Source organism: Haliaeetus albicilla, chromosome 14, assembly GCF_947461875.1.
Source record: "Haliaeetus albicilla chromosome 14, bHalAlb1.1, whole genome shotgun sequence".
NCBI lineage: Eukaryota > Metazoa > Chordata > Aves > Accipitriformes > Accipitridae > Haliaeetus > Haliaeetus albicilla.
The window spans coordinates 4,800,028-4,823,302 of NC_091496.1; the positions used below are offsets into that span (position 1 = coordinate 4,800,028).

The window sequence follows — 23,275 nt, forward strand, 5'->3', positions numbered from 1 at the left end:
AAAGAGAGTCTGCATGCACTTGACCTGTAAAACACCTCCTCAGACAGGCTTTGTATGGATTGGAAATTATTAGGCCATGACCCTGTAAAGGGAAATGTTTGGCCTATGGTCTACTTTAGTTAATTAGCTGGCCTGGGGGAAGCTGCATGAGAATTTGGGGTGAAAAAAACCAAAACATTCCATTTACTTTCATTTTTAGCAACTTTTCTGGCCAATATCAGTGAGCGCTTACACAGACATTATCATTACACCTGGATTTAAGCAGGAGGGAGCTAAAACATCCAGACAGCACGTTTATTTCAGTAAAAGCAAGAGACTAATTATGGATGCACCGTACGCAGCTGCACGCACAGGACTCCAGGACTTTGGTGGGAATTTCAAATCACATGTGCTGAAGAGACATTCTGGATATACATAACAGGACTCTGAATCTGGTAGGGAATAACTCTTCGCTTCCCTGGGCTTGGCAGCAGCATACTTTTTCCAAAATTAAGACAAATCTGCATGTGCAAAACTTAGTGGGATTTTTTTTTTTTTTCGGAGGCATTTCTTTTTCTCCCAAGAACACCAAATTTTGGCAAAGGGTCAACATTCCAGCCAGCTTCAAAAATCTAAAATTCCAGAGAACCAACACATTTTGCAAGCAAAGAAATATTGCTAGGGCACTGCAGGTGGTTGTCTGAAATTGCAAGTAATTAACTGCGCTGCTACAAAGTTGGGTAATAGCAGGGCTGGAGGCTGTTTCCCCTGGCTCTGACCTGTACGCTGCTCGCAATTTGCCCTCACCTGGGTTTTTTTGAGACAGCTAAGGAAATGCCTACACACTCCTGGGCAGGCAGCTATGAGTTTAGTTTAGGCATTGAGATTTAGGAGCTTTGCTTGGCCTCGGCGTTGTACCAAGGTGGATACTACAGGGAGATGCCTGGTTTGCCTCTAGCATGATACGACTTTTAATGCTCCTTTTGCTCTCTACATGCACAAAGCATCGCGAAGATGCATTTCACAGGAATTCACTAGGCTTCGGTGCAGCCTGCTTCAGACTACAAAGCACACGGACATCAATCCGCCAGCAAGACACGTTTGCAGAGATGTCCACGAGCTGGTATGAGCCAGAACAGCCCCAGCGACTCAAGAGAGCCACTCTGGCTTGAGATACTTAGGGTGATGATCTGCTGTGAACAGCATCGTGGTTTTAAAGGCGATCAACAACAAGCAAACTTCCTTCAGAGGAAACTTGCAAATCACCGAGAAGGAATACGAACCCTTGGGAGGTGTGAGATTGACTCCGTTTTTAAGGCACCACTGTATTGGCAAGATCCCTAAGGAATCCGCATGGCAAAGCATTGAGATTTTGCTGGGTTCAGGTCTCAAGTCATCAATGGTCACTTGTAAATAATGATTGTTAAAAACCTAAGGGGTTAAAAAAGAAGAAAACAAAATCAGAAGTTAAATTTGCTATAACATTAGGTAACGTGGAAAGCTGAAACAGCCAGGCCCTAGAATCAAACTACTCCTGAAAATAACCCGCTCTCACCTAACACTTTTCATCAAAGTGTTTCTACCAAAGAGATTAAGGCCCAAGTTTGAGAGACAGGTAAACTGAGGCAAGGGAAAGTGCTGGGGTTCAAGGTTACCCAGTGTGCCTATAGCTGAGCAGGGACTGGAAGCGATCCTGGAGACCCCAGAGCCTTCCTCTCTCTTGCCTTTGAGAGTGCGGATTAAATATCCAGCTGCCACCTCCACCCAGCTGTTTTATTTCAAAAGGTTTCCCAGATGTGCAGGGAAAATACCTATGCATGGATGGGAGACCGAGGTAAAAGAGGGATCCTTTTGGTTTTTACATGGAAGTGGTAGATGGACATACTCATCCCCATTGGATCTAAGTGCATACAGTCAGCTGGTGATGTTCGTAGGAAACAAACAATTCATTACTTAGGAACATCCATGGACTTTAAACATATTTCTTAATGTGTTCTCCAGTCAATTAAGTACCGCTCTTGAGTTTTCCTAAATTTGGTGGAAATCAGTAAGAGGCTCCGGCTCTTTTCATCCGTTCTTTCTGGGAGCTCACCTTGGTCACTGATGCAGGACAGATATGAAACGGCTCCCTCATATTCACCGCCTCCAGCTTCATCCCCACAGTGAAGAAGTGGTTTCGCAAATCAGCATGGTCCTGTGGGAAGAGATGGGAAAGAGGAACACATGGCATGCCAGCGCCGTCCACCAAGGAAGGGCCGATACATTTGGAAATCTATTTGAAATGTGTCCATACGGATTTTGTCACTTAGCCAATTACCAGATAGACCCCCAGCTCCAACTGGGCACTCCTGGTCTTACCTTATTTTCAGGCTAACCCAACCACAGAAAGAGAAGGGACAGCCTCACTCCTAGAGGACAGGTCTGCAGCACCAAGCCCATCCTACCTAAAGGACAATGTGTGTCCATCTCAGCAGCAGCATCTAACTTGACCTTGGTCAACAAGATCGTGCTCACCAAAACGAGGACCTGTCTGAGAAACAAATACTTGAAAATCTCCCCTGGGTAGAGCCTCTTCACCTCTGACACCCGCTACCATCTAATAGCAACTGAAGGTGTCAAGATTCAACCTGACATCCCCCAGGGTAATGCACAGCATGTATGCAAACAGCTCAGGATGGCCCTAACTGACCCTGATGGATGTCCAGATTCTGCAGGGCACCAATATAAGGACCTGGGCTGGTTTCCATGTGCTGCAAGATAGAAAGGTCTTTGCTCCAGCCGGGAGACTAAAGGTGGACAAAAGCCCAGACAATGAACTCGGACCAAAAACGTGGGCAACGAGAACATGGTGGGAAAACGTGCAACGGTGTTCAAGTATATGCCCACTGCAACACTTCCACCTGGGATCAAACCTGGCTGCATCCAAAGGGCTGCACCCAGAGGGTTGCACCCAGCAGCTTTGGGGATGGCAGCAGGATGCAGTCCTGAAACTCAGAAGCAACCCAGGTTCAACTCCCTGGTTTGCCACCAGTTTAGTGTTTAACATCTATCAAATGAATCCATCCCTCATGACCCCTGTCTAATAGGTGTACAAGTTGGCATCCTAATTCCAGAGTAAAGATCATATTTTGTGTTCATTCAATAAAAATGTCGTGCAGTATTTCTAAACAGTCTGTGCATTAGCCAATACAAGCATAAAAAGAGATGGTTTTATATTTAATGCACACATACAGACGGCTCCAAAATACATGCAGAGAGCTTGCTATCTAGTAAGTGGTTAGCAATGTCATTCCCATCTACATTCCTTGCTACATGTTGTATTCTTGTTCTGAAAAGATTTTCTATTGATCCAAAGTTGTATGTCATTGTGCTTTCTCTTCCCAAGAACTGTCTTCACTTGTAGACTTAACAACTTCTATTTTGGGATCTTACATTCCTGGTGCCATTAGAGACACAGATTTTTACAAGCTCCAACCACGGCTAAATGAGTTGTCTTCATCTTACCAACCTGCAATGTTATGGAGCCTGTTCTGTGAGAACCAAAAAGCAGTCAAAAAAAATCTTACTGGATTTAGACTCACAGCAGAAGCATATACAGATAGGGAAACTGAGGAAGATTTAGCAATAATGGCCTAGAGCGCAATGAACTAATGGCTGAGGAAGGAGCAGACGTTCAGGAGTGTGAGCATCCTGCAGTATAGCATAACCATCAGCCATACGTGTGCTTTCTGGCAGTCGCTTCCATATCACTAAAGCCCCAGAGAGACAGGAGACCCATTTCTAGCAGCTTTACACAGAGAACGTTTCACTGAATAAAAGTCTGAACAAGGGAAGAGAATCTGGCTCCTTGTACATAGAGGTTGCCTAATACAAGGGATGCATCGGACAAACAGGTTATCAAAATTTCCCCCTTTACTACTGAAAAGGTTTCAGCTGGGAAAAGATGATAGCTGCAAAAATCAGACCTTGCCAGCACTGAACTTCAAATCTCCAAAGGCAAAAAACATCTGGACTGGAGGGCTGCCTCCTCCTGCATGAGGATCCACACCCAGCGGCTCTTAATCCTTCGGGTGAGGTTGTAAAGAAAAGGCGACTTTGCAAAATGTGCACCTGGAAGTAAGCTTACGCTGCAGCATCTTCCCATCAAAAGTTCCAGGATTCAATTCACTCTCGTATCCAGCTTCAATACATAATAAGCCAAGATCCACCAAAGTACTTAATCATGTTTATCTTTAAACATGCAAGTAGTTTCATCAACTTTAAGTGATTTGTTGATTGAGACCAAAATACATCGAGACCAAACCATATTGCTTCTCACTTTTATTTGTATCCATTTCTTTGGTTCTTCTCCTTCTATTTGTTTTGGCCTTTTTCAAAGGGAAAAATAATCAGGTAGGGGAAAAAAAAAAAGCTAATAACATTTAGAGCTATTTTGCTTCAAAAGTATATCCTCTTTTCACCACGCGCTACGTCCCTTAGGATCAAACCTCCCTTCTCATTCAGCATAGCATGTAAATATCTTCTCCATTAAATTAATAGCAAGAGTGAATTTGCAAGGGGAGTTCATGGGATCTCGGGTACTTCTCCCTTTTGAGGGTCAAAATCCTCTTTGAAGCAGGAACATACATTTGTTTGGAGAAGGGCTGCAGAAGTAAAAAGCTTGTCTGTGTTAAATGTCATTTTTGAGATGGAAAAGCTTTCATGGAGAAAAAGCCTTTATATTGTACCTCTCTTGCAAATGGTCAGGGTCTGGATATTTGATGTCTCTCATATATTTGCTAAAGAGAAGCATCAAAATTTACTGAAGCAGCCCTAGATTTTTGCAGCCACAAAAGGAAAAAAAGATCCTGATGCCGTTCTCCAGTTCCAGTGCTGGAGTTGCCTCAGCCAGCAGGGAATTACTTAGGATTTGGCATATGCTCCTCTTCAAAACTCCAATTAATTTACATAATTTCTAAGAATAGGTTCCACAGAAGTGAAGGCAAAGCTTTTAATTAGTATTAGACTCAAAGTGATACACTGGATAATGAACTGCTCTCTACTCCTTTTATTCACACTGACAGGAAAGACGCCTGTTTAATAAAAGCAGCTACAAGAGGACTGGAGGGGTGAGACTTTCCCCTGGTCCCCGCCAGGCTCTGCAGCCGAGCAAAAGAAATGCCTGAAATGATTATGGGTGGCAGAATCTGACCCATTACCGCTATTTCACGGCGTTCAAAGCCACCTATGAGGATGTCACCAGCCATTATTTTCTAGCAACTTCTCCAAGTGAGTTTCCATTTTCTTTGAAATGGAGACGAACAGGCAGAATATTTTTTGACCAGTTGGAGCGTTTTATAGCCTCGTGCATGGTGAACCTTTACTCCTGCTGGCAGTCAGTGCTTCCCACTGACCACACGGATTTACACCAGCAGATTGCCTGTCCCAGGGTTCACAACCCCTGAGTGGGCAATGGAAATACCCTCTGACAGCTGGAGACTAGTCAAGTAAGCTGGATCGACAATCAACAAGGGTGCAGAAGAGTCCCTTACAGCAAAGTGAAAAATCATGCCACAGAAAGTACAATGAATTAACGTGGCACGAGCACCACAGTCGCTTATTCAAAGGGTCACAAACTCTAACATGATGGATTACAGGCTGCGACGGTGCTCACGGGTAACGAATGGAAAATTGCATAACCCTCCACCGAACGTCTGTCACTTACAGCCAAATCCATTGGCAAAAGCCAGGGCTGTCACAGCTCTCACTACAAACCCCAAAAAGCAATCAAACTCAGCCCTACACTCCTGCTTTTAGAGCAGTATGCATTTGCAAATTTGCCAGCATGCACAGGCTGTGACCCGCAGCCCTGCTTTGGTATGCATCTGCATCATCTTTACCTTCCTACCGCACGTTAATTCTGCAACCCTCCTGCAAAAATACTGATGGGCTTTGCAACAGCTCACTGCAACCAGCATCACCTGCAGGGCTGAAAGCTGGAGCGTCTGAAGGTCAAATAACAAGTCAGCAACAGTGCTAGGAGGAGAACCGGGCTCCTAATTCCCAACCCTCTTCTTTAGGTACTGAGATAGCTGCATAATTTTCTCCTTCATAGCTAACAAGCAGTGCAGGTTTCAAAAATGTCAGGTGACTTGGGAGCCTAAATGTCATTCCAAAAGAGATCCACAAACATACTTAGAAAAGTATTCAGATTCTTAAGGATGCAGACAGGCTTTAGGGAAGTACCTGTGTGGATGACATGCTCAAGTCCTAATAATAAAGTTACTAAGCATTGGCTTTAGGTCTTGAACTCAAAAAGATATACTTCAAAATCATCATAGTCATTTGCCCTTTCTGGTACCTAAACACCTTGCTAAATCTGGCTTCTGAGTATTTCTACTCAGCAAAGGTCATGTAAGTGTAAACAAACTCAAATTTTCCCATGTCACAAGAGTGGAGCTCAGGTAATTTTACAGTGCACTGGGTAATGCAGATAGAGCAGGGGGACTTGGATAAGCTGCTTTTGCCCGTGACGTTCAGGGAAGCCGTACTATGGGCCAGTTGCTCTAACTGTGTCCACAAACCCAAGGAAGGGCTTCACCTTCGGATTGTGAAATGTTCATTTTCAGCCCATTCTGCTCAAGACAGAACACCGGAGTCATCTCATTTTAAACCCAGCAGCTTACACAGTGTATAGGATAAGAGGAAGAGGCTGTAATTTGAACTCTAATTTTCAAATACTCTAGAAGTCAGGGCTCTTTTGGTCCAGGACAGTCAGATTCACACCACTGTAAGACCGCAGCTTTGTGCAAAATTCAGAATTAAGTATGAATGCTGAAAAGTTGCAAAGTTGAGAGGCTGATTAGAAACACTGAGCACTTAATAAATGATTGACCTGAGCCTCTTTTAATCCTCACCAACTGTAACAGTGTGAAATGCTATTGCCTTCAGTCACATCTCTCCTGGTTTACCCTACTAAAAGGCACAGAAGAAGTGGGCCCCATCTGGTATGATTGGAACCATATTATTTGATTCAGTTTTTGTTTTCAAAGAAATTGCTTCCCCCAGTGTTTTCTCTAATTCTCCAAGAAACTGGCTGCTTCTAATAGCCTAATTTTAATCACAAAGCTCATGTGTGGTAACCAGTCACAAACACAGTAATAGCAGTGGTTAAACTGCCTCTGCAGGAATCTGGCATTTGTTTTTTAATTGAGAAAAAAAAAAATAAAGAAAGAAACCCTCCCAAATGCAATCCTTTGCATTATTTGCAGATGAATCAGTCTTGTTTGCGATTCATCAACTTCCTTTGCTAAACACAGAGCAATTTTCCCTAAAGACACACTCTCTGCAGAGAGACAGAAATCCCCCGGTAAGACACAACACGAGCAAATTGTCCCTCGGTTTGACAAGTGCAGTCACTGGAAGACCAAAATGGAGAGCTGTGGGGTGGGATGAAGAGGAAAGGGTGCTGGGAAGGAGGCTTTAGAGATACCATGACCCTGAAGTAATGAGCACGAGAGCCAGCTATGAGCTGCACCTACTGAAGAGCCCCTTAAAAACTGCAGATGCTTCTGCCTAGGATCAAATTTAGCCCTACAGATTTTTAAGCCCCTCTTGTTGAATAAAAAATAGTTACCATAGAAACAGCAACATTGCAGAGTAGCCGGTCTAAATCCAAATACACCTTCTCCGTATGGCTCGGCCCGCCGCAGATGGCATTAGGGCAAAGATCCCCTCCTACGCAGCGCCTGCTTCGATGTGCCTGGGCGGTGGAAGCACGGGCAGCAGAGGTAAAAGGCGGAGAGATGCATCCACTTGGGGCAGCGGGGGATTGTGTTTGGGTCGGGTTTTTTAATGTCTTACGGCATTCCGGACTGCCACGCCGCTCCACAAGTGTTCGCTAATGAATCCTGGTTTTGTCACACGCATGGGGTCCCATTTCACAGGTGGGAAAGTCAAGTGGAAAGGAAAACACAGGTGGGAACACCTACTTAAGTGCTCCAAGTGAAACCATCGGTGTCTCTTTTCACACCCCTAAATAAGTACCTCAGCTGTGAATAGCGACCGAGTCCTCACAGGCACTTGTTTGGACTGAGTCTGCCCTCAGGTCGTTATTGAGAAATCAATGGGAATTTGTTAGAGGAGAGAGGATCAGAACAAATTCAGTGCACGCCATGGGCTGCAACCACCCTGCAAAACAGCTACGGACCAGAGCTGGCTTTTGCTTTCTTTGAGAAAAATCATCCGTCTTTAGATGGATGACTTTTAGGTGTCACCCACCCGGGTCCTACCTGGGAGCAGACTCCAGTTGTAGGTGCACATTAACCCCCGTCAGTGGAAAACACTGCCATGCCCAAGGATGCGGGAGGCAAGAGCTCCGGTTGTCATGCCCAAACTCCCTGACGCCGAGCCTGGATGCAGTAAGCACACTGGATCAGGTCCTTTTCCTAACTTCTCACCATCCTGAGAGACGCCGGGATGTAATGGAGAAGAAAACCACACGTGCTAAACGTACAGCCAGAGGGACAAGGAAGGCTGAGGGACCCGGTTCCCGCTCAGCCCGTCTGCTTTGCTTGAACCATCTCCAGCATTTCTCTTCCAACCCTGACTTTCGTACAGTGCTGCCAAACAGACCCTCGGGGCGTTTCAGACGGGGCTTGGCTCCGTTCACCTCCTTGGATTGCTCTCCTCGCCTGCCTCCTTGCAAAACCCATGGTCGGGAGGGAGCTGCAGAGAGGTCAGAACTTTTCCCTGGTCCGCAGAGGTACCGCCAGGCTCCATCTCGCCCGAGTGGCACCTTCGATATCGGAGACATCCTCGCTCCCAAGAGCCGTGAAGGCAGCTACGTTTATAAGGCCCTTTGCGGCACACCCCCTAACGATGGTTATTAGGTCTTACAAAGATAAATGGCTTTAATGAGCTGAGACAGGAGTGGGTCAAAAGGCAGCCCAACGACAGAGGGGTCGGGACGCCGTGCACGTCTCCCAGCCAGGCAAATAGCAGTCAGGGAGGAGGGCTGGCGAGTGCTACGGATGGGGAAGAACAGATGGGAGTATAAATAATCTGGCAGCCTGCAAACAACATGGCGACTCGCGGGTTATTAAAGCACAGCGTGCGCGGCGAGGGCCAGCCAAGCCATCAGCGCACGAAGGAGCTGGGGATTGCGTATGTTGGGACTTGGCTTCCAAGTGAAACCAAAAGCGTGTTCGTTGTAAGCTACTGCTTCAGCACGTGCCCATCTATTAGGGGAGCTGAAGACAGAAAAACCCTGTTGGACTTCCCAGTCTATTCGTATAGCCAGGTCAGGATTGCCTCTGAGCAGAAAGGAACCCTTCAGTGTCTCTATTTTACACTTAAACTCCTCCAGCATACCAAATAATGGAAGAAGACACCCTAAAACACCCAAAGGGTTTATTAACTTTTGAGAGATGTTGTCCTCCTTTTTGAAAAAAATCAGTGTCTTGGAGAAATAGTCCATCTTACTCTTGTAATTAAAACGCACAATTCATCTGATGGAAAAATTAAATTTTAGAGGGGGAGAAAGAGTCCTGTTTAATATTTATCTTCATACTTTTCAGTGTAGAACTAGAACCACCACTCCATCCTGAATTTCAGGGAGCAGCTCTTGCCTGGATGATGGCAGCTCTTGGGGGCTGCTCTTGCCATCACTCTCCTTAGCTGATTCCTTCCATGTCATTAGTCTTACTGTTAATTAATACTATTACTGATTACAGGAAATACCAAAAAGCTCCAGTTAGAAACAGGGGCACACTGGGCTGGGCATAGTGTAGAGCTTTTTTTGCCAGAGAGAGAACAGTTTCAAGTTGGAAAAAAACACCAACTTTAGGAAAGGAGGACCAGAGGGTGGAGACAAGAGGAATGGGACCAAAGGCTATACATCAGGAACTGCCGCCTGTCTTAGATAACACCTCTCCCTCTTAAGTGTCTGTGCTTTTCAAGTAGTTTAACAGAGTTTGGGTTAGGGATGTGACTGGTGACAGCTCCATCCAGGCCAGTCATCAGGACCCACTTTACAGCAATCGGAGGAAATTGGGAATAGGATGCCCATATGCAACATCTATGGAAAGATGACGAGTACCCCAAATCCTGGGTAGGATTTAGTTGCCCAGAGGCATCTGTGAGCTGAAAGACACCTGAGGATCCACAACATCTGCGCGGGACCCACAGACAGGGCACAGAAGACCAGGGGAAGCATAATGGGATGTCAGAGAAGATCCCCAGGATGCTATCTGCCTCTCTCTAGGAAACTAAATCTCATGATCTGTGTCCAGCACTCATCTTACCCAAGCTAAGGGTAAGCAGGGCTTTAACTCTACAAAATGCATTGATTCATAAGCATTAGGGCTAGAAGGTGCTGTGTTTGGAGTCTGGTTTCCTGATGCAAGGCTCTCTCTTAGAGAGCACCACCAATGCTGCTGGTGAAGGGAACAGCTGAAATTGTCACACTTAACTTGAAATCAGGCCGTGGTAACAGTATGACCACCCTTATTCATACCCAAAGCTCTGGCCATCTTCTCAAGTGTCCTCTGAAGCCCAAGCCATCATTTATGACCGGTACCCAGCCAAGCATGAGGAATCACTATAGCACCCTGAAATCAGAGCAGAAACAGCAAAGGACACAGCTCCTTGGGTTGTGGTCTTACGGAAGGATTTGTGCTCCTAAACCATTCAAACACCCTTGAAAATCCTGTCTGCATGTAGTTTTCTTTAAGGATCAACATGTTTTCTGAAAAGAACAGAACGACAAAATAGCGGGTGTGTTGCAAAAAGCTTTTGTGAAGAAAAAACTTATTCCAGGATGTGCAGTTTGCAAAACACTATGTTTAGTAGCTATATAATAGCAGCATTTTCTGGCAGTTGAACATCACTTTCCTTCTCAAAGGATCCTAAAGCGTTTTACAAACACTTTCAACATATGGCCAACTGTAAAATAGTACCAGAAAAAAAGAAGATCCTGTTTGCAGCCTTCTCCCTGATTTTTCCCACCAGCTCATGTGGTCTGATGGATGGTGCCCTCTCCTTGGATGCCAAGAGGGGATCAGGGCTGCGCTTTTGCAAAGGATTTTTCGAACTGCTGCCAAAGACTCCCACACGCAAGTTCAGCTCTGCCACACTTCTGAGAGTTGATAATTCAGGCTCAAATCCACGGCTTATGAGGTCTCAGGCAGAACCTAACCCTATTACACCAAAACCAAAGAGCATCACCACCAACACCAACAACGGGCTGATAGACCCATAAGAGGAGCCACTTCTCGTGCTACAAATGCAAATCTGCTTTCCCAGCACCACCACCTGGGACCAGTTTGATGGCAAACCAGTGACACTGCCCACGGTCATCCACAGCTCAAAGGACAACAGTAATTTAAGCGGTAATCCAGCCAAATGTGCACGTGCTCACCGTAGGGACCGCTCACGTCTGTACAGCGAGCACACACACTCTCCTCAGTGATGGATTTCTGTAGGGAAATGGGGAAAATGCGGAATATAATTGCTTGGTGTGCAGTTTACCATGTCCGCCAAAGTAAACATTTCCAGCTTTCCAGAAGATCTTTAACAGTTGCCAGCTGTCAAACCCTGTGTTTTATATCTCATCTAACACATGACAGTTACAGTAGCACGGAGCCCCAGGCACCATCTAGAGACATTACTTCTGCGCTGGGTTTGCAAAAAAAAATTAAAACAAAAAAAAAAAAAAAAAAAAAGACAAACTCCTTTGGATTCTACACTTTTTGCTGGGTTCTGGGATTATCCTTGAAGGTCCCACACATAAATATTGGTTTATCTTGTAAGATCAGACAAGTGTACTCTCATATAGTCTCCTAAAGCCCTTCCTTAACTCATATTTAAGTCATTACTACAGGAAGACATGCTCATAGGCACAGACAAGCTCTCATATTTTTCTCCTTAATTAAGAGGCACAAGATGGGGTTGATTCACCCTGAACAGGCAGAATAAAGTGATGCCCATGCACAAATAATTCACTCAGCCTCCTGTCTTCCCAGAACCAGGGGCTTAGATAACACCAAACACTGAATTCAGCTCACTTTGTGCTCAGCTTTCACATTATAAATAAAGAAGCCCTATTGACCTAATCTTGCCTTTTTGTCCCATTTGGCCCCAAAGTAACTCTCCTCTTGAGCCATTCAAGCATTCCAATGTCTTGCATGGTCTTCTAAGAGGAATATCTTTGCAAGCTCCAACCACATGGCACAGCAACTGGGATTTGCTGAATTTAAATTTATGACCCTCGTGCAATAATTAAAATAAGTGGGTATAAGTCTGGCATGCTGAGAAGAGGCAGAAAAACAGCTGTTAGTTATAAACTTTTTTCAAAAAAGGATGTTTTATGACCCTCATCAGAAACATTCTTCACTCTTTCATATAGACAGGAATAAAATTTACACATTAGGCATTCCCTATTGTGATTTAATCCCTGCCCCACACAATGCATTTTTGATCTCGAAACTGCAAATGCAAACTTTAATAGAGTTGGCGGGTTGAAGCGTTGTACGAAATAAATGGCAGAGAATCAAAACCCTCCGTGCGCCACTCCCATCACAACATGGGGCTTCTCAAACCCACGCTCGTGCCGAAAGCCAACGCGCAAATCTTCCCACTTCTCCCAGCCTAGCCGAGCTTTCACATTGCAAGCAAATGAGCCGCTGCCTGGGCCATTAGCAAAGCGGTCCCAAATTGATGTTGCTAATTTAAGTGCATCTCAGCTGGGCGAGGAGCCTGGATTCCTCGTGGGAAGCCGCCAGCCAGCACATCCCTGCAGAAAGGGTGAAGGTGGCACCGGGGTTTCGTGGCACGCCACCCAGGATGGGACACGATGACTGCCTTCTTCCAGTTACCATAGAATCATTTCGGTTGGAAAAGATCTTTAAGACCATCGAGTCCAACCGTAAACCTAACGCTGCCAAGTCCACCGCTAAACCACATCCCTAACTGCCACGTCTACATGTGAACCGCACCAATTGCTTGGGTGTTTTGGGGTGTCCCAGTGCAATGTTGCTTAAGGGCAGGGAAGGAACCCAGAGGGTCCCCAGGATGGCTGGACGAGCCAGGAAGGGTGGTGGGGAGGACACCGTGGTCCACCAGGTCCCCAAGCAGGAGGTGACACTGGAGACAGCAGGGCACCGCTGTGCTTCAATATACCTCCTCGAGCATCCTCTTGCACCCGCGCTGCCCATCACACCGCAGCAGGGATGTAACTGTTTGAAACCAGACGGGCACAGCTAGAAATCAGGATTATCTGGAGCCGTCATGATTAATAGCAGTGCAGATCTGGATGGGAAATTAAAGCCGGTGCCTCAGGGCTGAAGCACATCTCTAACTATTAAAAACCAGAGTGAGAAGAAAGAAAAAAAAAAAAAAAAAAAAGATGTGGGAGCAAAATTATCTCCCACTTCCACTACAGGTCCCTGAAGAAGGTTTCTCTGCCTTGTGGCTTGTGATCAGATGAAAATTTTGGTGCAAGGCTCACTGAAATCTGTCCAGCTCATGTCAACTTTCATACTCGTAGCCTTACAATTTCACGGTTGTATACACCGCCTTTGCACAGGTCTAACAGATTAAGACAGGTTAAAAATAACGTTGGAGAAATCAGTGCCGATCACCCCCAGCCCCTCGAAAAATACTGACTGCAAGAAGTCCGCTCTCAGAATGGAAAGTCCACACATAAAACTGCATTTTATACAAACATCTCACTTGCGACCTTTCATGGTGATGTATTAGAGCAACGGCCTTTCCTGCAAAAGTTTAACATAAACTGCTAAACACTGCATGATATTTATTCATTGCAGGTTCTGTAAGTGAAGGAAAAATGTGTATCTTTTACCTTGAACACTTCCATTGGAAGAGGAAAATTTGCTGCATCATTAAGGGATTTTTCCAGAGCGCATTTCCACTCAGATATACTCTTCAGAGAATAGATATCTAAAGCAATGACAACAACAACAACAAAAAAAACACAACAAAACCAAGAGGTGACTGTTTGGGGATCAAACATTTTTGAAAGACTTAAGTTCCTATGTCATAAAAATGGATAGTACAAGTGAAATGAATAGTGTGTATATTCCAAGCTGTACAGCGTGGATAAATTCAACACAAAAGCAACTAGCAGGGGCACATTTCAGGAAGATTGTGTTTTATATCCTGGAGTAAAACCCAGAAAAATGCATGTCCTTCATTTTCTGCTGAAGAAATGAGAATTGTACTATCTCATTACTTGAAAATAACAAAAACTCTCCCTTTGATTTTCAATTCTCAAAATACCTGATGTTTCCAGTTTGAGGAGCCTCAGGTCTTCAGCCGATATTAGTTATATTTGAACAAAACCAGAAATATCTTTACCAAGGCTTCTGTTCATTGGAAAGTTTGTTTTGTGGGGTTTTTTTATTGTAGCACTGGGGGTTTTTTGTGGTGGTTGGGGGTAAGTGTGGGAAGGAACATTTCAGCTAGATCTCTATCCAGACCTGTTTTTTGGTACCACACTCAAACCAGAGTATCACACCAATTCAAAGATTTACACTTACAAATTTTCATAATTATACTTGTAGGCAAAATCTTTGTGCAGATTCACATTGCTTTCAGTGAGTTTCTTTAAATAGGTTTAATATTATTAAATCATTCTATTAACAAGCCCTTTATGGTTCAGTGCAGTGAAACGCCTATGAATCATCACAGGAAACAATGTAGGAAACAATACTATGATGAAGAACATTATATTGGATTTACTTCTGCCCTAGAAAACATATTGTTATCCTGCACATAACAAGCTATTGCAGAACATTCATATCAAGGTCTTAAAGAGACAAGATAGGTAGATGGATTGCAACAATTATTAAAATGGAAATGAACATTTACTCAATAATAAACTTGAACCTTGATATGAAGTGAACAGTGTGAAGCTTTTGTCGGTTTGGCTTCACGCGCTTACATCACAGTTCAATTTGGCCCAATTTGCATTTAAATTCTGTACATCTAATAACGATATATATTTACTAGCTAGCAAAGATTTACTGCTGTATCTTACAATTCCGAAGGAGGAAATAAAAAATATGTATAAAAAAGGAACTGGCAAGCACTGTTTTCACCTAGCACTGACAGTACAAGAGAATTTTATGCTCTCATCTCAACAGATTTAAGACCTTATCAAAATAGGATTTGCAGAATCACTCACTGGAAGTGGATGTATTTATACTTCCACTATATCAAACCTCGCTACTTCAGAACAGACATCAAGGATATGCATATGAATTTAAACACACTTAAAGGGAAATGTTAACCTTTCAGGGTGATATTTTTAATTCCTCAACTGTCTGCTTATTAATGGGAATATACATTTCAAGTCTTTGTTTACAGCATGTGCAGTGGCCACAAGTGTTAATAAGTGCACTCTTTACCTAATTGTTCATTATTTTATAGCCTTGTTGCTCCAGCTCTCCCTTACTTGCAGAAGCTCTGATCGGCTTGAAGCGCAGGGAGGGAAATGACTCAACTTGTTTCTTCCTTTTTGGTTTAAATGATGCCAAACAGAGAAATACTCAATACAATATGATTTTGCCCCAAGCTGCAGCCAGCCTGTTGTTTCAACTAACAAGAAGTCTCAGCTTTGGAAAATGCTGCTGAACGCTCCCTGGACAGAGCAAGCTGAAAACAGACCCTCGCTTTCTACTATGACGGCAGCGAAGCATAGGAAAGAAGAAGAAAGTGGCATTTTAGGCAATTTTGCCCAAAATCAGTGAAAACAAGCAGCAACTTCTTTGGGCAGTGTCAACAAAATTCGAGAGATAAAGACAACTCCAATGGTTTCAATAACCAGCAAGCAATATCATGCGCATTTAATTAGTGGCAGCTCGCTTATGCTGTCAAGTATATGGACACTAAATCGCACGGTTAAAAGAGCATAAAGCATTTTGTTTAAGTGATAGGGTTGCAGGTAATTGAACAAAGTGTACTGTGTCAATTTGTATTTAGGTTAACAAGGAGTAAGCAATTAAAATGACTGCCAATTTGTCTTTAAACAGAAAGTAACATAAAACGAGACGATCTCTTCCTCCATAAGCAGTCGAGGCAAGACCATCAATGGCTCTGTGTCAAGCAGCCTGTGCCAATTTGCACTAGCAAGGAGGTTTCTTTTGGATTCAGATATACATCTGAGGGAAAAAAATAAGCTATGACCCCTTTGCCTCAGTTAAAAGGGCTCACAAGTCCCTGGAAGTTGCCATTTGGAGAAGACAGCCAGGATGCTATTTCCTAAAGACCCTCTTGCACACTCTTGTACGTGAAGTGGGTGCTAGGATGTGGATGGCTTCAGAGAAGAGACCTCTCCATCCAAAATACTGTAGGCATTTGGATCCATGGGATCTCCTTTATATGAGATGCTCTGCTTCTTGAAAGACTGACCTCAAACTGCTGTGCAAGGTGAAGCCCAACCTGGCAGGTCCCAGAGGTGGATCAACACGAAAAAATCACAGCCCAGACACAAAGGGAAATAAACCTGAAGGTTCATATGCAGCATCCAAGTCAAGGGTAGGCAAAGCACTGTCACAACCTGCAGAACTGATGTATAACTGAACATCCACATTTGATAGCAACTGAACACGCAGCCTGATTTGGGGAGGAGCTGCGTGTCCTCCGCATCTCTTCGGAGGAGATTCATAACAGCTTTGATATACGGTCTAAGGCTGTTCCTGTTATCGATTAAGGAGTCACCTTAACTGGCTTCAGATGTTCAAAAGTTAGACAACCAGGTCTGTTCATTGCTTTCAACCCCCCCTGAGTGGAAAAAATAGGCTTATGAAGCTGTCATTTCATCTGACCTATGTTACACGTCTTAAGCATCCCCTTTTCTCCACTGACCATAAAGAGAAAGCAATAGCTCATACTGAACTGTCTTTTTGATGCCTACACTATGACAGGTGAATCTAATCCCTGATGTGTAAAAAACCAACATACTGCCCACAGACTCCCGCTCTTTCCTAAGAAGGTCCACACTAGGTCTTTCATATAACAAAGGTCTTTCTAGTCCATATCCTATTTACTACAGAAGTCACTTGGAAGGATGTAAGCAGGCAAGGATGTGTCCCTGGTACACTCTCCTGGCCTGAGGTCCTCAGGAAATTGCATTCTTTGACAGTTTATGGTTTAGTAGCTTCATCCCTGAGTTTCTTTAGAGACCTCTACTGCCAGCATCTCATCCTGACAACTCACTACTGCTTGCCTACCTGCTAGCTCCAAGTTTTCTTCTGCAGACTCTTTAATTTGAAAGAGATCCCCTAAGACCAGCCACTTGGCTTTTTCCTTCTTCTTCCTCTGGGTTAATGTCTTATACGCTTTGTTCATCCATTGTGCTTTATGAACATGCTGATGTTAGGTGGACATCAAATGGCCAATATAGTCCACTATGTCAGAAGTGGAACAGCCAGCATTCCTGCCTCCAGAAACTCATCAGATTCCCACTTCTGACTGGCTATTCCCTGGAATGCAGAGCCTGATAACTGGGTAGACCAGAAGAGGAGATCAAAGAAAGATCATCAGGGGCAGTGTTCACGAGAGGACTTGTCAGAAAATGGAAGTGTTCAGACCCAAAGGGTATTTTCTCAGCAAACTCCTATGAGACCCAACTTTAGGAGGTGAAAAGTAATGACCACCTATTTAAGTCAATGGGAGTCAGGAAGGAGATCCGGGCATCGAATTAATAACAACATTCACTAAAAAGTGAATGACCAGAGAAATGCCAAGGAGAGGAAACAGATCTCAGATGAAGACAGATGAGAACAAGAGAAAGAAATTTTAAAAGCAGTTAAAATCAAGGAGAAGGGAGAAGAAACATAAACAACTTCAGCAAAAAGAAGAGTCCAATAACAAGTTTAGAAACAAGACAACTGAAAAAATGAAAAGAAAAAGAAAGCCGGGGGGAGGGGGTGGGAATCCATAGAGAAGGAAGCACAGGTGGATAAAAGGATGAAAGAGTAGAAAGAGAATGGAATAAACAAAGAGGAAGCACAAATCTCATTTGGGCCATTTCTGTATTGATTCACCAAACTTATACAGGCCAAGAGGGTGCAAAGATGGTCAATGAAGAAATTTTTCTCTGTAACACAAATACTCTGTAAAAGAAGAGAGCGAGTGATAGTCATGCTCTCCAGCGTTCGCATCTAATTTAGAAGTGATGGGCAACATTGATTCCTACCTATCAGTGAAGAAAAACACACGCTTCCAAAAATCATTTGAGACCCCAAGTTAGACCCGAGACCCAGACAGACTTGTGAACACGACAACTGCATGTATCAGGGTAACCTCTCTGAATCAGGTGCAATGGACAGAAGCCACATTAGAAATACCTACCCAAAGGAGGGCTACCTTTCTGCTATCATCTGACACTCATTGCAAAACTTCACCCACAGCACAAGGAAAACAAGGTACTGACCTGGACAAGTTTTTCACCTACACAGGAAAAGGTGGAATAGGTCTGCTGGGTCAAAACCTGTGCATTAACCAAGAAAGCACCTCATCTGTCAAGAGAGGTGCAAACAGCTAGCAAATGGGAGCCATGATCCACAGGACTTGGCAAACAGCTTTGTGGTCCCAAGCATAAGCCACAACTTTACGAAAAATACAGATGCTGCACACTTTCTGCTCCAAAGAAGACCATGCATGCAACACAGTCTAAGCTGTTGTGTTTAACTAGACCCCTAACTTCAAGTCAACCAACTTGACTCAACCAACTCAGCCAACTTCAGACAAACGCAGAGCTAAACGCCCTGAGTAGAGAGAAACCCAACTGCCCAGAAACTTCCACAAAGTCTTGACCGATATTATGGGTGGTGGAGAAAATTCACCCTCCCAGTCATCCCCCACTGTAATGGGGTAGAGCCTAGATGGAAGCATATCTCCAAAGCCAGCCCCAGAACCTGCCAGTGAATGCCTGTGCAAGTGTTTCTCCAGCAGGCTTCAAGCAGCCCTGAGCCCCTACTGCGTGCTGCGGTCCCTAGCCCATGTCCTGCTTGCTAAACCTTAGTGATGCTTAGAGTTCCCCTACACTCAGTCTTGCCATCATTCCTTCCCTGCCATTTTGATCCTGCTCCTTTTGCCAAACCCCATCCCACTGTCTGGAACCTGATTCCAGCTGACCCCTATGCTCTGCTCTTGCCCAGCCTCCTGGCCCAGCCTGCTTGTGCCTGACTCCTCTGCCTAGCTCCTGCCCCTTGAACTTCTCCTACCCCTGGATTTGTGACTTCCAGTTTCTGACCCCAGACTGGCTTAACTGCAATCCCTACCTCTCTCTATCCAAGCTGGTTTGAACACTAAACTCAACTCTAGCGAGCTGCTTCTCCAAGTTGCAATCTCCTGATGTTCAATCTGGTCTGACATACTCGCAAAGACTTCACTCCCTTGGAGAAAATGCAGGACAAAATCTGTGGTCTTTTAAACCTGAAAGACCCCCTCTACCCTTACTCAAAGGAGTATTTTCTTAGCTTCTAGCAATAGACACCCCATAACCCCTCGATGGGCAGGTTGACACGGACAAGCAGACAAACCCAGCACTCTCACTGCACTTTCGGACTGGTTACACCCAAGGCCGGTCTCCCTTCGCAGATGTACAGCAATGTTACAGCTGAATATGAAAGACCTGTTAGAGGGACCATAAGGGTCCCAAAACACTTCCTCCAGCCCGGGGAAATTTCGTGGAGGTCGACTGCTACCCAAGAGAAACGTGTGTGGCCATGGAAAGACAAACGGGCAAGGGGTCCTTGGTTGAGGGGAAAGCAAATGGAGCTTAGTATATGCTGAGAGGTATCACCTAGGACTTGATTTGAACAGCAGAAGACTGGTTCCCACTGAGGCCTCCACCAGGATGCACACAGTATGGCCAGGGAGAGCTGGCCACTGAAACGCCAATGAAAAGGGCTGGGCAAGCAGGCACATCCGTGGACTATTCCCATCAGCTCTGCTTCTTGGTGGAAAACTGCACGAAACTGCTTTTATTAGACACTGCTTCCTTCCAGCAGTGAAGCTAAACTGAATTTATTAAATAAATTTAATACAGTTTACCTGACCCACTCTGAACCCAAATTAGATGGCTCTCACATACCATCTGTGTTACATCTAGAAACTCCTGTCAAAGCAATGTGAATGCTGGAAAAGAAATGGGTTGCACGAGTATCTCAAAACATCAGTAAATGCCACAAAGGGAGACAGTATTTTTCGGAGGCTCTTTACCTGCAGGTGGGTCCATTCTGTATTTATTCTCTTGACACCAACCGACTGGTCGAAGTCTGCAATCCAAGTAAAACAACCACTGGTCATAGGATTCAGTCTCCTCCAATCCCACATAGCGAAGGCGTAATCTTCCTCCAACATTTTCAACCACACTAACTATCCAGTACTGAAAGGGATTCTGGGAATCCTGCAGCTCTATTAAGGAATCAACTGTAATGAGGTCTACAGGGTTTTTTCCTCGCAGAGGCTGTTTGAATAGAAGCAAAACTCCTTATTTTAAACTTTATTTGAAGACTTCTCAAGGCAACAGATGACAGCAGAAGATTATTTTTGTTTTTCACACCATCATCCAAGCGATCAGCAAACAGTCTGTTCTTCTTCTATTTTACCCAATGTCTTCCAAGTGCAAATTCAGAAGTAAAACAGAAAACAACAGTTGTGCTAATTTCTCAACCGACATCATCAACAACAACAAAAAAGAATAATAAAAGGTGGAACAGCTCATAAGTCACATCCACTTAGGATGCTCCTGAACAACTCAAAGCCCAGTTATAATGGAGGATTTCAAACCAAATTCTCATTGACTGCAGCTGGTAAGAACCAATCACAGGACTGGACACTGGCATTTGCCTAAAAGGCGACTACTTTGGGCATGACCCTGAAATTGCCCTCTGTGCACTGATCTTTCCCACCAAAGGCTTCATCTCATTCCTACTGTCATGTAGAGCAAATTATTCCCCACAGCCATGGATGCGAGAGTCGATGGTGGTTACTCCAAAGCCCAAAGCCAACGGCAGGTTCCCACCAGCTTAAGCAGTCTTGGGATCAAAGCCCAAGGCACACAGGATTTGTCAGGTCAAGCCACCATGCCCAAAAAATCCCAGTGACTGAGGTTATTTGCTTACGGATAGTATTTTCTGTGATCCCAGTTTTGCAACCATTAAACATGTGCTTAACTTTACACCTGCAAAGCTGCCATCCGCAGGCATTAAAAAACCATGAGATGTTTTGCAGAATGACACCTTTGGGGCTCAGTGTTTTTGTTTCGTGATTGTGAGCACCTCTTTGTTGTCGAGCTTTTCTCCACTAACATAACAGTTAGATTTCTTCTTTTTTATTAAATGCAAGTTCCAATTCTTATGCAATTTCTCAATTCCAGGGCTTTAAGAGCAGCACTAAAAAACACCCCAAGAGTTGGGAGCATTGGTCCCCGAAGGAGATGCTAAGCACAGGCATAATATATTAAAAACAAGGACCTTTCTGTTTTCCTGTGTGTTTGTCCCACTGCTACTTAATTAAACAACATAAACTTTTCACAGTATTTTTAAAATATTAATTCTGTAAATCAGAGTTAGCCCAGGATGGTTCTTTGTAGGGGTAGCTAGAAAAAAGAGAGAAGAAAGCCTTATTTTTAAAAAAAGTTCCCTTTTCTATTGAATTTTGAAAATATTCAAAATTTTGAAATGCAACCAATTTTCACTACGTCTCTCTCAATCCAAAAATGCAGGCAGCAGAATGAGAATTTGGTAAAAAATGTAATTAAAATTAACTAAGATCTTATCACATGCACAGTTTTAACCAGCTCTATGATTAATAGATATTTCTCAGAACAATATATCTGCCATTATAAGTCACTCCTCTACAGTGTAAGCTACAAGCACCTGTATAATCTCTTCAAACATTATTTCATAGCAAAATGCAGTGTCAGAATTTAATAATATAGTAGAAATCTACTTTAATGGGTTTTTTCCTCTCATACAACTGCTTCATTGCAACAAAACGTTCCTTAATATGAAACGATGGTGTAATGATTTAACTTATTATAATAAATCCCTGGCTGTATAAAAGCGAATATTGCTTCTCTGATTTGTGTGCTAAATTTTAAGCCAATGGGTTGTCACCTACTCCTGAGAACTGAATGGCTAAGATTAATAATTGGCTTGCATGAAATATTAACATTTACCATAATACAAGAACTCTTTATATGCATAGCTAGCATGTTAAAAAAAAAAAAAGTATCACTACATATCGATTTAACAGTACAACAACAATCTGCAGCACTCATGAACAGCAAATCTGTCGACAGGGGGTTACATACATTGCACGACACAGACAGCACTAAGCACATATACTGCATAAAACACCAGAAAAGGGTCAGAAACTGTTTCCAGCCAATGCACTGCCTGCTCTCTCTGCGTTTCTGCCTGGGGCTGCCTCTTTTCTCTGCCTGCGGACAGGGAACGGAGAGGTTCGCGATGGCGTTGGCGTACACCAGAGATGGGTGTTGGACACCACCGGGTTTTGGCATGTGCCACCTGGGAGCGGTCCAGGGACGGGGACGCAGCAGACCTGAGGACGTGCATTATTTTGGGTGTGCGAGGGCTGTGTGGCTAACAGATTGGGGGGGGGGGGGGGGGAAATAATCCCTGATGGTACGCTATTAATTCTCTCTGCCAGGCAGCTCCTACAACACAGGCACGTGGAATAAAGGATGCGGCTGTGGCAGGTGGGAGTGACCAGGGACAAAACGATCAAAAACGGTGCCTGGATGCACACTTGCTTCCAAAAAGCCAACACGAGTGCTAACACAAAGGTAAACCGCCTTTACGCCCCCACTCTCAGCCTAAATACAGAGGGGCAGAGAGCATTATCTCCTGCAGGATGGGCTGTTTCCTCTCCAAATGCCCACCCAAGTCCCGATGAAGAAGGTGCCCTGCTCCCATGGTTTCAAGGTGAATCTGCGGGATTTTTGTCCAAGATCTCAAGGCATGCTGAGGCTGCCCCAGGTGCAAGTCACCCTGTGAATATGCTGCGCAGACTGGGCTCTTGGCCATATGGGTGCATCTAAAAAACCAGCCCCTTCTTCTCTCCTGACTACGGATGACCGAGGCCACCCCACCCAACCTCCCTACTAAATCTGACTGCCGTGTTTAGGTGGAGGGAATGGCCCGGGGCGGGTTATTTCCATATACACATAAACAGGTAGTGCTTCCCATCAACCTGCTAAACCCCCTCTCCAACCTGCATCCTGGCTTGAAAGCTCAGGTCACCAGTTTGCTGAATCTAA

General features: G+C 44.3%; 1 protein-coding gene across 1 annotated transcript in view; it reads right to left on the reverse strand.

Annotated features, from left to right (window-relative positions):
• Positions 1-23,275, reverse strand: part of SFMBT2 (Scm like with four mbt domains 2) — a 123,494-nt gene that overhangs the window by 46,587 nt on the left and 53,632 nt on the right. The window contains exons 6-9 of the mRNA XM_069801566.1: positions 20,209-20,455; positions 13,820-13,917; positions 2,072-2,173; positions 1,263-1,410 (exon numbers count right to left, since the gene is read on the reverse strand). Of these exons, the coding sequence (XP_069657667.1) occupies positions 1,263-1,410; positions 2,072-2,173; positions 13,820-13,917; positions 20,209-20,455 (595 nt within the window). The remainder of the gene's footprint in view (positions 1-1,262; positions 1,411-2,071; positions 2,174-13,819; positions 13,918-20,208; positions 20,456-23,275) is intronic.